Source organism: Stegodyphus dumicola, chromosome 2 (assembly GCF_044657685.1).
Source record: "Stegodyphus dumicola isolate Sdum_Otavi_A_Nest chromosome 2, ASM4465768v1".
Taxonomy (NCBI): domain Eukaryota; kingdom Metazoa; phylum Arthropoda; class Arachnida; order Araneae; family Eresidae; genus Stegodyphus; species Stegodyphus dumicola.
Genome location: NC_140769.1, coordinates 94,155,077 through 94,169,136, shown reverse-complemented (window position 1 = coordinate 94,169,136; position 14,060 = coordinate 94,155,077). Strand labels below are relative to the sequence as shown.

The 14,060-nt window shown below is 34.0% G+C and overlaps 1 protein-coding gene across 1 annotated transcript in view; it reads right to left on the bottom strand.

Annotated features, from left to right (window-relative positions):
- LOC118189186 (degenerin del-1-like) overlaps positions 1-14,060 on the bottom strand; it is a 93,526-nt gene that overhangs the window by 16,535 nt on the left and 62,931 nt on the right. Inside the window, exon 9 of the mRNA XM_085810919.1 lies at positions 12,188-12,447. Within this exon, the coding sequence (XP_085667045.1) occupies positions 12,188-12,447 (260 nt within the window). The remainder of the gene's footprint in view (positions 1-12,187; positions 12,448-14,060) is intronic.

Below are 14,060 nucleotides of genomic sequence, written 5' to 3'. Positions count from 1 at the left end.
TTAGACGTCATATTCATTTAGCTGAAAGCATATTTAGCCGACGTTTCGTTTAGTTGACATGTACCTGAGAAACGTTCCAATAAATAGTGTTCACACTTAGCAGACCAAAGCTTATTTCCAGGAATACTATTGGAAACTGTATGGACAAGAACGCTATTTTTTCTGCCACGCAACTGAAAAAGGACATCATGATGATTTCCTGTACTGGCAGGAGCAACTTAGCTAACTAGTGACGAACATTTACAACAAGGATTCCTAGCCTTTTTGCACCTTAGAACAAATTCTAGATTACCGATGGGTAGCGGTAATCTAGGTAATCTATAATCTCATTTAATTTTTAAAGATAAATTTATAGATTTACATAGATAATAGTATACATAATATAACAAAAATGTTATTCCAAAAATTTAATTTTAAGATATAAAATATATTGATCGTATCCTTATGTAAAATAAATAATTACTGAAAAATACACGCATTTCATTAGCTATTGCTTTATAATTAGGCAAATATGATATTTCGGGTCGTAAGCAATGATCAAGATGTTCATCTTCAAATCGAGATCTGTGCTTTGATTTTGTGATATTCATTATTGAAAACAATGATTCACACAAGTATGTAGAACCGAAAACCGATTTTGTCTTGTGTAATGCTCTTCTCAGCAAAAGAGATTTGATTCTGTCAGCAATATTATTCCGGAAGTTCTCATATGATACATTTTTATGATAAAGTCCTTTTTTAAGTTCCAAAATTTTCTAGCTACAGTTCTTCCGAACTTGCTTTAAACCCTGCAATGTATGCAGCTATTTCGATTGCGTTTATTTGGAAATTTTGGAGGACTGATGAAAAAGGTGGCCTTTCACTCGATAGTATTAAACTGTTGAAATCGCTTTTCAAACTGATCTTGAGGTATATGAAGGTCGATAACAACTGAGAAAAAGCTAATTATAGCTCCGTCTATCTCTTTTTTTTTTCGGGGGAGGGGGAGATGCATAAGTTATTTCATATACAGGAGTGATAGCCACAAAACAAGTTTAGTTTTAAAAGGTTTAATTCTATCATTAAAGCTATATTTTTTCTTTTCTTTGAAGCTTTAATTTAAATAATTCAGGTTTCCAATTACGTCTATAAGAAAACCTAAGTCTCCTAACCACCGGTAAGTCCATTAGTTCAGAAAAATTTTGATTTCAGTATTGAGATAATTTTTTTAATTCCTGAATTATGTTTATGAATCATGCACGAATTTTGGTTTTACTGAACCAATGACTTCAGTTTTCAGAATGAGATCAAGATCTTCAAGATTTTTAATAGGGATTTAATGCCTTCCAGATTTAATACCTTGCGAAGAGATTTCGCAAATAAAGTCTGTACCCATTTTTGTAACGGTTTTTATGGCGTATTCAGAGGGCAATATTCTGCCATAGAAAGTTTTTCAGTAGTTGATACAGTGATGCGATTACTAATTCAAACTGCTCCTCTGTTTTATGATTTGTTTGTTACAAAATAAATATCAGCAAAATATTCTTCTCAATAAAATAACTTATTCCGAAAGTGTTAATCAGTAACTCACATAATAATTCGTACCCCTGAAAGTTTTGTTGAAATGTTTGGGAAACCGATGTTTCTTGTCATAGCTGCTTTTTTTTCTTTAAATAAAAATACATCGCAAGAATTATCGTCTGCATTTGGAAATTATTACTTGTTTAGCAAAACATAAAAACAGTTCTATATCTGCGGTGAACATGGCCAGACACTACAAATTAACGACAAGTTCTGGTCATTAAAAATATTCATAAAATACTTGATGCAAAGCGTTCAACAATCTTTGATGTCTTAAAATAGTGGAAATTGCTTAGAATTGTTCAAAACGCACTTAAGTCTGGACCACATCTCAAACTAGCACGAAGAAATCGAAGATCTATCCTATGAAAATTTGGACAAAACCTAAATATTAATGCTTTGCATCGGATTTAATAGAACGATTTTCAATAAAATTTAATCCTAAAATTGTTAGAAAAGTCATTAGGACACATGAATCCAAATGGGTGATTAGCAAGAAAATTTTTCGCCAACAAGAAAGCAATACAAATATGCCGGCGTGGGCAAAATTTGTAGTAAGCAAAGATTTTTCATATTGGGGTAATGTTAATACAGACGAGTTGAAATTTAATATATTTAGATCGGATGGATGAATTGCTGTAAGGCGAAAACCAAACAAAGAACTGAATCTAAAAAACTTATTCCCCTCTAATAAGCATGAAAGAAACATAATGTTTTGCATATGTTTCGCTGCCTCTGGGACAGGAAATTTACTTTACATAGAAAATGATCAGTATAAATATATAAATATCCTTAAAAACCTGAAAACATGTACAAGAATACTTGGAATATAAAATAGAAACAAAATTCAAGTTCTATCAGGATAACTTTACCCTAAACATACAGCTTTGAATGTTTGACTGTAGTTAATACGCAACTGTCCTAAAATCATCCAAACTCCTCCATACTATTCGAACTTAAATCATGTCCAACATATATGGAGCGAGTTGGAGAAAAGAAAAAGTAAACATGCCATCTCTCCGAACGTTCTATTAAAAGCAATTCTTCCACAGGAGTGGAACAAAATGGAACGTTGTTACTTTGTAAGGGTTATATTTATTTAGCTAACAGTTAAATTTTGAGTTAAACTTACTGTCCTACCGCTTCTTAATTTCAACTTACTACTTCCGGCCAGAACGTAGTTTTAGAACCACGTTTGGATTCAAATCGAGTAAGATCGGTATTTAACCGCGAAGTTCTACTGTCTTAGTCAGAGAGAACCGGAGATTCTGGTTAGCACGCCTCCGTCTTTTTAGGCTACTCGGCCGTACTCTAGGCCCTTGATAGCTTCGCAGTCAATTGGCGTTAAGAGGCCAACTCCGTTAGAAATTTGATAGCTTCTGCTATATCTCTTTAGTTAAGATTAGTTTAGTTTAATTGTTAGTTTCTTAAATTCAAGCCCGAGTGTCGGCTTTATTGTAAAATTCCAAGACGGAGTTCTGTTAAATCTTATTTGAATAATAAAAGGTCTTTTAACCCTTTCCAAGTTTATTTACTGTCTCACGAACTCAGGCGATTTTTCGCTTACTAGTTCTTAAGATTCTTCACATCCAACTGTAACTTAGAAGTACACAGTACAGATTCTTTACAACTTGAAAGCAATTGTTAAATCCACGTCAAAGAACATAAAAGTGTAATTCTAGCTAAAATGTATCTAATGAAGTATTGAATCACCCTTCGTTTTACTTGTTTTTGTTAAATGTAACCAGTTTGTTCAAAGTGTCTGAATACTTATGAGAGTTCATTTTCAGTAAGTTTAGAATAAACTATTTTTTCTTACTACAAACGTTTCGAATAACATTTTCGAAAGTTAGCTGGTTTTAAAAATGATTATTATTGTGTACGAGAAAGAAATACAAAGTCATTTCGCTAGTATTTAATAACTGATACTTGCAGAAAATTGAAAAACACAAGTATTCGAAAACAAATAAAAGCCACTATAAGTTGGCAATAATTAACATACTTATACCACAAGAATTTTAAATACTTCCGATTAAAATTTCATTTACCACTTTTAAACCTTTACCACTATTAAAACACTTTTTAAAGGTCTGGTTGACCATCTGCTGTCTAGATTTAAAGTCAAGATATTAAATTTCTCAGATTTAATATTTCTCTCCAATATTTTGTTGGATTTGTAGTATAACATTTAAGAACTTTTTCCCCTTGATGTCATTTTTGGACCAAATTTTGGCCCGATCTTGAAAGGTATCACATTTCATCCATGCTTCAGTATTTGTTATACAGATTCTGAAAAGTCTGTAGCATACTTAAAACATTATGGTTTCTGATATATTCTTCTGCGAAGAATAGGAAATTTTCCAATTCGTTTTTTTTTTCTTATATCTGCATTGTCTGCAAGCACCACTGTGTAACTGCATTATATTTACTTGCGTATTCGGCCGATAACCTGCAAAATTGCTTGTGACATTCTCACGAATCGTTACATCGAGAATCGTACAAATGCGAATGAATTACACCGTGACTTTCGAAAGGAGAAGGCCATGTCACTCCTCAAGTAGTTTAGGGAAAAATCATTTCTTCCATCCATCGTTTCAGCCTGGACCTATTTACAAATGACCACGTCGTGATCGTACGTTCTTGTTAAGTGTTAATTTTGTCGCTGCATTACATTATTAATTCTTTATTATTGTTTGTGCGCTGAATAGTAAATTAGTGGCATCATCTTGGAACGTAAATCACTTTGGAATCCTTAATCAGCTTGTCACTTAGATTGAAATTAGGATTTATCAGTTTCTGAAAAAGGACACAAAAATGCAACTATAGTGTCAAAGAATATCACGACTCGTGGTAATTCAATAGGTACTATCAATATGTGCTGTATAATATACACTCACTTCCGAAAGTTAAGCACGGAAGAGGAAATGCTAATTTCCGGAAGCCAATCAGAATTAAAGAGGATGCAATTCGCTGCAGAGGTAGATGGAAGTATGCAAATATGTTAGGTAACAGCCAATAGAGCTTTCATGTCAAGAAATATGCAAAAAAAGGCAATCTTATAAAAATCCGGCTTTATGAAGGGTTACAGAAGTTGATTGTAAGTGCTGATAGAAGGTGTTTAAAACTTTCGTACAATTTGTTTTCAAGACATATGTGTTTCTATGACTTTCAGAAGACGAATGGAAAATTCTGAGCGCTGGCGTGCTGTGGCGTGCATTGAAGCAGGACAGTCTATCACAGAGGTTGCTCTTTTCTTCGGCGTTCATCATTCTGTAATTTCACGTTTATGGAAACAATTCCAAATCACACAGACAGTTGTCGGAAGGCCCGTAGCCGGTCGCTCAAGGGTTACAACCCCCGCGGAAGATCGATATATTGCTATTGTAGCCAAGCGGAATCGCAGAGCGACCTCCACACGTGTAATATCTATGGATACAGCGTCCATTGGTAAGGCGATATCTGTAGCTATTGTACGCCGAACATTACATATGAGTGGACTGTACGCCCGGTTACCTCGAGTTTGTGTTCCTCTATCTGTCCAATCAAGAGGGGCACGATTACAGTGGTGCCGAGAACATGTCAATTGGAACGTGTCTGACTAGGGCAATGTCATGTTTACTGAATAGTCAAGATTTGCTCTGGAGCCAGATGACAAGCGTATAAGGATATGGCATGAACAACGAATACGCAATCAGTTCCAAAACATCACCAAACATCACGCATTCCGAGACGGAAGCATTATGGTGTGGGCGGGGATTTCATTAGGATACCGCACTGACCTGCACATCTTTAAACAGGGTTCTTTGACATCTTTCTAGTATCGAGATGAAGTCCTAGAACCCATTGTGAGATTCTACGCTGCAGCAGTTGGCCCTACTTTTGTTTTAATGGACGATAACGCACGTTCCCATAGAGCTGACATCGTCGATGACTACCTGGAGAGTGAAGGGATTGCGCGTATGGCGTGGCCAGCATATTCGCCCGACCTTAATCCTATTGAAAATCTTTGGGATGCTCTCGGCCGTGCTGTATCTTAACGTTTCTCACCTCCAGCCACTCTTATTGAGCTGGAAACTGCTCTACGAAAAGAATGGCGATTGCTTAATTCTGCGGTAGTTGATCACCTAATTGAAAGCATGGTCACAAGGTGTAAACTTTGTATACAGATGAGCAAGGATCACATACCCTATTAATGTCCTTTTTTTTCATTTTATGCTGTTTATTTTCACTTTATACACAATTCTGTTTAAGTCTCCAGTATGTCATTATCTGATATTTTACAAAAATTTAATATTGTTTTCATTTCTGTGTATAATTATTGATTTTGTTTTATGCATAAATATATATGCTACTTTCCTGCCGAATTTTGTGTCAATCAAAGCAGTATTTGTTGATTTTTTTTCCCATTTTACATCTTCGTGCTTAACTTTTGGAAGTGGGTGTATAAGTGCTATGTGTGTAAAATATTGTTGCGTGCGTACGGGTTCGTTACGAAATGAATGCACAAGTCCAATGAAAAATGAAAAAAAAATTATTATTATCACAACAAATATGCTTAAATTTCCTAAAATATTCGTGCAGTATTACAATATCTCTCAGTAGGTATCTTTTAACTACTCAAACGTTCAAGAGAACTTAATTCAAAACAGCTAGAGAAAGCTAATCCGAGAATTCGCTAGAGTCAACAAAAGCAGTTTTCTAAACAAACTCTTAAAACAACAACAAATTAAGTAAGTAACTAAAATCACCGAATTGAGAGGTTTTCTCATTTTATAAGATTTTAAATCGCGCGCGAGAATTTTCTGGAACTTTTTCGAAATCAAAAAGAGATATTTATTTACTGTTAAATGCACGCGCTTTTGTATTTTCAATTTTTCGGCATAGCTTTACTTTAATACTTGTCACGCGCTGCATTGCGCGGAGAATAAAACAATTTAATTTATAATTCAACTAACATTAGCTATTTAAATACCAAATCCGTAACAATATTTTCATGAAGCTATGATAGCAAGAGAAGGTAATTTTATGGATATAAGTGGATATTAACAGGTAAATTTTAAACCGATTGTTTGGAATCTCGATTTGATGTGTACCATCAGATATTAAAAAGTGCAATTCAACGTGACTGTACAGACATTTTGAAGACTGAACAAATACTTCGAGTTAAAAGCGTATTACCGCTACATTAAAGCATGTTGGGAGAAATCTTAGTTAAATTGTTGCTGTGAATTAGCATGTGCAGCAAATTTAACGACCTGGTGAACTTTTTTTATTTGATCGTATTCAAAATGATGTGGTTTAATTGTATCGATAAAGGAACAAAAATTTTAGTATAGTGCATAGCAAGTTATTTTGTACATTCTGTGTATGGTGGGCAAAAACAAATGCAAAAAAATATCAAATGCATGTTCACATCAGACAAAGTTAGCATTAAGTTCTTATTTCGCATTTTAAAATTTATATTAATTTGTGACACAGATTTTAATATTTATATTAATCTGCACAGAGAGTTTGGGCACAGATTACTCCAAAACACTTTTGAAAAGCAAATGTTGCCGATTTGAAAAAGAATTTTAAAATATGTATTGATTACGTTTCATAGGTTACCTCGAAGCTATTAAACTATGTTAATAAAAATAATAATAATATAATATATAGTTTAGATAAGTTCTGGCAACAGTGAGTGTTGTCGTCATCAGGAGATCGTGCTTCGCGATACTGTCGTTCAAAAAATAGCTATAGTTTGTAATTCCAATAAAAGCATCGTATTTTTGCTCTGCTATTTGTTTTTCTCTCTACTTTTAGAAATACCTTTTTAGGTTATGTATTTTTTAAGAAATACTTTTTTAGGTTATGGGTCAAGCAAGCTCCCATATTGCGTCAAATGTTTTGAATTGATGTTTTCTCGAAGAAACGGAACTCTTTAAGCCTAATCAAGTAAGTGTTTTGTTTTCGTTATAGCAATCGAAAGTTGTTTAGAAATCAGAGTATGGAATTATCTAAGGTCCAAGTAAAGCCTTTATCATGTGAATGCGATTGGCTTATATGAAAATACAGGATAGAATTTGTTTTAAATTATCTACTGGTGCTTTAGAAATTGTAGAAGGAACTATAAACCAGAAATTCTTCCTGTAGATGCCCCGATTGCTCAACAAGAGAAATATAATGAAGCTGTTAAGAAGTTTCAAATTGCAAACATTAGTGCTATGATGGATGGTATTAACGAATTCCATGACGGAAGAAACTCTGAAAAAAGTTATGAGATTTCAGACTGCTAGAGAAGTGTGGTTGGAATTACATAAGTTATTTGAAGCATCATCAGAAAATCAATTGTATAATATATGCATGAAAATTTTTCAATTCAAGTGGAATGAAAATGATAATATGGCAGTTCATCTTTCCAAATTAAAAAACTTATGGAATGAGTTGAATTCAGGACTTGAAAAGAAAAATGAAAATAAGTTACCTGACATGCTACTCAATTGCAAGATTTTAGATGTCTTACCAGGACAATACCATTTGTTTAAGTCAAGTTGGTTACTCTTGGGTGAAGACAAAAGAACAGTTGATGAGTTAACAGCACAGCTTTGCTCCCATGAAAAAGAATTTAAAAGTCATGAGAAAGGCAATACGAATGAACAAGTGGCATTAGTAATGTCAAAATCTGAAAATCAAAAGCAATATAAAAAAGACAAATTTAGAACAAAACCAAGAAAAGAAGATATTTGCAATTATTGCAAAAAGAAAGGACACTGGGTAAAATATTGTAAACAATGGATTGCTGATGGAAGACCACCCAAGAATAGGTTAGCGAAAACCAATGAAGGAAATACAGGCAGTGTAATACTGACGTCCATTGACGAAGAGGCTAAGACTGATCAAACATATTTTTGGATTGATAGTGGAGCTACAAGACATATCATGAATTGTTTCACATACTTTATTGACTTTATGAAGTTTGATAGTCCCTGTAGTATCACGGATGCTGGAAAAGAAACTTTAGTTGCTCTTGGTAAAGGTACAGTATGTGTCAAAACAACTATTGGTAGTAAAATCCAAAGAATTTACCTTAAAGATGTTTGGTATGTCCCTGAGATAAACAGAAATTTATTTTCTTTACTTGATGCTCAAGATAGAAATACGAATAGTAAATTTATTTCAACAGTTACAGAATGCTGGTTAAAGGTTAATGGTCAAGTAGTGCTTTTTGGAACTCGCAAAGTATATGGTACTTTATACAAGGCAGCTATCGAACCTATTATGCCTGATAAAATTATAGAAGTGCATGCTGCTGAAGCAGACAATTCCTTGTTAGAGTTATATCATCAGAGATGGGGACATCACATTAAGAACATGCTTGAGAAAGAATTAGGAATTAAAATCCCATTTGAAAGAAAATTGTGTGAACCATGCATTTTTGGCAAAGCACACCGTTTACCATTTGGTATAAGAAAGCCAGCCAGCAAGCCTGGTGAATTAATTTCAGCTGATGTCTGTGGACCTTTTGATGAATCCTTCCAGAAGAAAAGATACTTAGTTGTGTTTAAAGATAGCTAAACAAAGTTTCGTTATGGGTATTTTATCAAGGAAAAATCTGCTATTGTAAATATGTTACAACACATGCTTGCACACGCTAAAATCTTAGGACATTCAGTCAAAGAATTTCTCAGCGATAATGGAGGCGAGTTTGACAATGACAAAGTGCGTGCTATTTTGCATTCTGAAGGTATAACTCAAAGACTAACAGCACCTTATTCTCCTGAACAAAATGGCTCTAGTAATGCGTACATACGTACAATAATCGAAATGGCAAGAACATTTAAGTACTCAAATTCTGAAGCTCATTTTCCTGCAGCAATGTGGGCTGAACTAGTCAACACTGCCATATATGTACTAAACAGAACTGGCAAATCATCAGTAGAAGGCATGTGTCCTTATGAGTCATGGTTTAAAAAGAAACCTCGAATTAAGCATCTTCGTATAGTAGGATCTGTGTGTTATGCCCATATTCCTAAACAAAGAAGAAGGAAAATGGATAATAAGGCTACAAAAGCTTATTTAATTGGTTATGATGGAGACGAAAGATACCGACTATGGATCAAAGAAACCAATAATGTGATCTGTTCACGTGATATTATATTTAACGAAAAGCTCACAAATTGTGAAGAAAGGGTGCAGTTGCCTATTCAAGATCAAGATAACCTAATTTCTGGCTCTGAACATCAACAAAATTCAGAAAAAGATAAGTCAGAAAAGTTTCTTTTGAAGAAGATAATTCAGAAAAAGAATACAACAAAGAAATATCTAGAATTATATCAGAAGAACATTTTGAAAGACAAGAATATGAAGATATTAATTTGCAAAATAATGCACAGTCAAGATACCTAAGAGATAGAGCTGACTTGAGAAAGCCAAAGCGTTTTGAAGATTATATAATTATAAGTGAAGCTTTTATTATTGATTCTGAAGAGCCCGAGTCTTATGAAGAAGCTATCAACTATAAGCAAAGTGTTAATTGGAAAGAAGCTATGAATTCAGAGATGAAATCATTGATAGAGAATGAAACATGGAGTTTAGAAAAATTACCAAAAGATTCTAAAGCTATATCATGCAAGTGGGTTTATAAGATCAAAAGGAATCCTGATGGATCTATTGATAAATTCAAGGCTAGACTTATTGCCAAAGGATGTACTCAACGTTTTGGAGTTGATTATGATCAAACGTTTAGTCCAGTAACAAAGTTAGGAACTATTTATTCGTTCAGTTTTGAGCATCGCAGCCAATGAGAAAATGCATCTTTCTCAGTTTGATGTCGGTTCAGCATTCTTATATGGAAAACTTGAAGAATCTATATACATGCAGCAACCAGAAGGATATAGTGACGGTTCGAAGAAAGTCTGTAAGTTGAAACGCAGTTTGTATGGACTTAAACAATCATCACGCTGCTGGAATAAATATTTTGGAGATTTTGTGTCACAGCTGGGCTTCAAGATAAGTGAAGCTGATCCATGCTTATATATAAGAAACAATAACGGCAAGAAGCTAATCGTATGTTTATATGTACATGATGGTTTAGTAGCATCAACAGATCTACAAGAATCTAAGAATCTGAAAAATTTCTCAGAGAATTGAAGTCGAGATTCAGAATCACAACTAAACCAGGAGTATACTTTCTTGGACTTGAAATTAAACATCTTGAAAATGGAAGTATTAAAATTAGTCAGCAAGCTTATGCAAGAAAAATTCTTCAAAAATTTGTGATGGAAGATTGCAAGCCAGTGTCAATTCCTATCCTGAAGGAAGATCTAACTGAAAAGAAAAAGGAATATAAATCAAACAGAGAAATTTTTCCTTATAGAGAAGCTGTAGGAGCTTTAATGTATTTTATGTTAGGCACAAGACCAGATTTAGCTTACTGTGTTGGCATTCTATCACGTTACCTAGAAAATCCTTCGAAAGATGATTGGAAAAAAGTGAAACGTGTATTCAGATACATAGCAGGTTGATGCTAACTAAAGGTGTTACATACAAGAATAAATACAAACCAGGAATTCTAGAATGCTATAGTGATGCAGATTTTGGAGGCTGTCAAGAAACAGGAAAATCAACGAGTGGAGTAGTGATATTATTTAGTGGTGGAGCTATATCATGGATTAGCCAAAGGCAATCAGTTGTTGCAACTTCGACGACTGAAGCAGAAGTAATTGCAGCTAGTGAATGTTCTAGAGAAGTAATTTGGTTAAAGCGACTATTTAGTCATGTAACCAAGTTACGTGAAACTCCAGTAATTCAAGTAGACAACGTCGCTGCAGTGAGACTGTCACAAAACCCGGAGTTTCATCGACGCACAAAACACATTGATATCAAGCACTTTTTCATACGAGAGAAAGTTCTAGAAAAGGAAATCATTGTGCAGCAGGTACCTACAGAGGCACAAGTTGCTGACATAATGACTAAACCTTTATTTAAACCGAGACTGTTAATTCTTTGTGATAAGATGGGACTTTTGTGACTTTTTTCTTTTAATTTATTATTATTTTTTTTACGAGGGGAAGTATTAAAGTATGTTAATAAAAATAATAATAATATAATATATAGTTTAGATAAGTTCTGGCAACAGTGAGTGTTGTCGTCATCAGGAGATCGTGCTTCGCGATACTGTCGTTCAAAAAATAGCTATAGTTTGTAATTCCAATAAAAGCATCGTATTTTTGCTCTGCTATATGTTTTTCTCTCTATTTTTAGAAATACCTTTTTAGGTTATGTATTTTTTAAGAAATACTTTTTTAATTTTTGAAAACCAAGTGTCACCGACTTAAGTGTTCATAACTTGAGACACTGTTCGCATTCCGGAATATTTCTTGTTCAAATAATTTGTTCGTGAACCAATTGTTCGGGGACTGACGGTCGTGATCCTAGATTCTAGTGTAAATAATACGTGTTATTTTAAGAACTCTCTGTCTTCTACTAAAATCTGAACAGAGAGTTTGGAATCATCCTGTACGCGTGCTGTTTTAGAAAGATAAAATGAAAATCTTTTGAAAAACTCATTAGCAAATTACATTTTAAGTTCTATGCTTAAATTTTGATCTATTCGAAATCTATTTCCAGAAATAGCTTTTTTTACCATTATAGAATATGGTTTGACATCTTGTTTGAAGCCAAGATAGCTGTCATCCTCTACACAGGATCCCCAAGGTGGTCCCAGTCTCTCAATCACAGTCAAAGTGACTCCGACTGCTGACATATCATTGGGTCTCACGTTGAAGCCATGCTCCTCCACAAACGGAAGATCGTACGGATCATGTATAACCACTCGTGCTCCTATCTCATCGCTTAAGAGGTCCACTTTTTGTGGATGTGTCACATGTAAAATCAAACGCAAACCTGTAATAATATTTTGCTAAAATGAAAAAAATTATTAACCTTTTCGCAAAATTTATGAAAAAATAGAAAATTTCCACATTTTAAAAATAAAACATTTGGAAAGAAATATTTTTTTCATGAACTTCAAGTTCTTGACATTATTATTAAGTGATGTATAATCAGATATACAATCAAAGATTAAGTAGACTTCGTTAAAGTTACTGAGAATTACAACCTAATAAAGAAGTAAGGATTATAATTATTCTGTACTAGCGAAAAGAGGAAACTAAATAGTTATGGAATTAAGGATCGGTTGGTTTATTTGGGTATGGTAAAAAATTCCAGGGCTATCTGCCTAAGTGGTGCTTTCGTGGAGGATTTTGTAAGGGCTTGTAGCCACGTTACACATGAAGAAAAACAAAGCGGAACGTTCATCTAGACCGGGGTTTCTTAAACTGACTTCAAGGGGGTCGCCAAACATTTTAGCAGTTTCTATATTTCTTTAACTTGTTATAATAATTTTACAGTTACTATATATTTTTACAGAATGTGTCTGAAAATAGATAAAGATAAGACAATACAGACAAAGAAAAAATGAAAACGTTTCGACGTATTCTTTTTATAATATAAACGTCCTTTTCCTTGCTTTGCACGTGACGCTGTCATTTCGTCAGTTACTTGTTTAAAATTTTCACATTGTTCTATGTCTTAAAATTAGAAATTAAAGTTAATGACCTAAACCTGCAATAGCGTATTACAGTGCAAGTGAAAAAATTGACTGTTTCACTCACGTGTGTGTCGGATTTGCGCGATACTTATGGGGTCCCACAAAATTTTTGTAAATATTATGAGGTCCTGGGGGTCACGAAAAAATCTCAGTGATAAAAAGGGGTCGCGACTGAGAAAAGTTTAAGAAACCCTGATCTAGACAGCCGTTCGTCTGGAGTCGAACCTATATCGAACTACCGGTATTCAGAGACATTACTACTTGGCTGGTTACTACTTGGTTGGTAGTTAAAGATCGGAACATCCTTAATCCTAATAGCTGTTACCAAGATTATATCGAACTTCAATTTCTTTTGCACATTACATCACATGAGAGAATTTTTTGATAAAATGTATATGAATGTGCTCATCTAGAAATACATAATAGTGAAAATTTAACTACTAATATTGCATAAACAAGCAGATAAAACTTGTAAAAACTAAAGAAATTCGGCAACAGAGCGCAATTTGGTGACTTTCCAAATTTTCAAAGGGTTGTACTAATAATTTGGAAGTTAGTTAAAATGACTTGACTGCATATTGAAATAAAGACAACTGCAGTTTGAGAAAAATATTTGCAAAAATGTGACAGCAGTTTGCAATGAAGTGATGAAAAATGAGGCAACATAATAAAAGCATAAAAATGTTTGTTATAATTAATTTCAAATGTTTGGTAAAGTTTATTCTGATTATGGCAAAGCCTTCGTTGAGAACTTTCTAAAGGGAATTGGCTGGTACACCGTTACACACGAGGAAAACTACGTAAACGCCCATGCAGCCAACCCCGTTCCCGGGATTAGAGCCCCGTACCGAACTACCAATGTTCAACAAATTTAACCCTCGGCCGCTGGTGAGCTTAATTTTAAAAG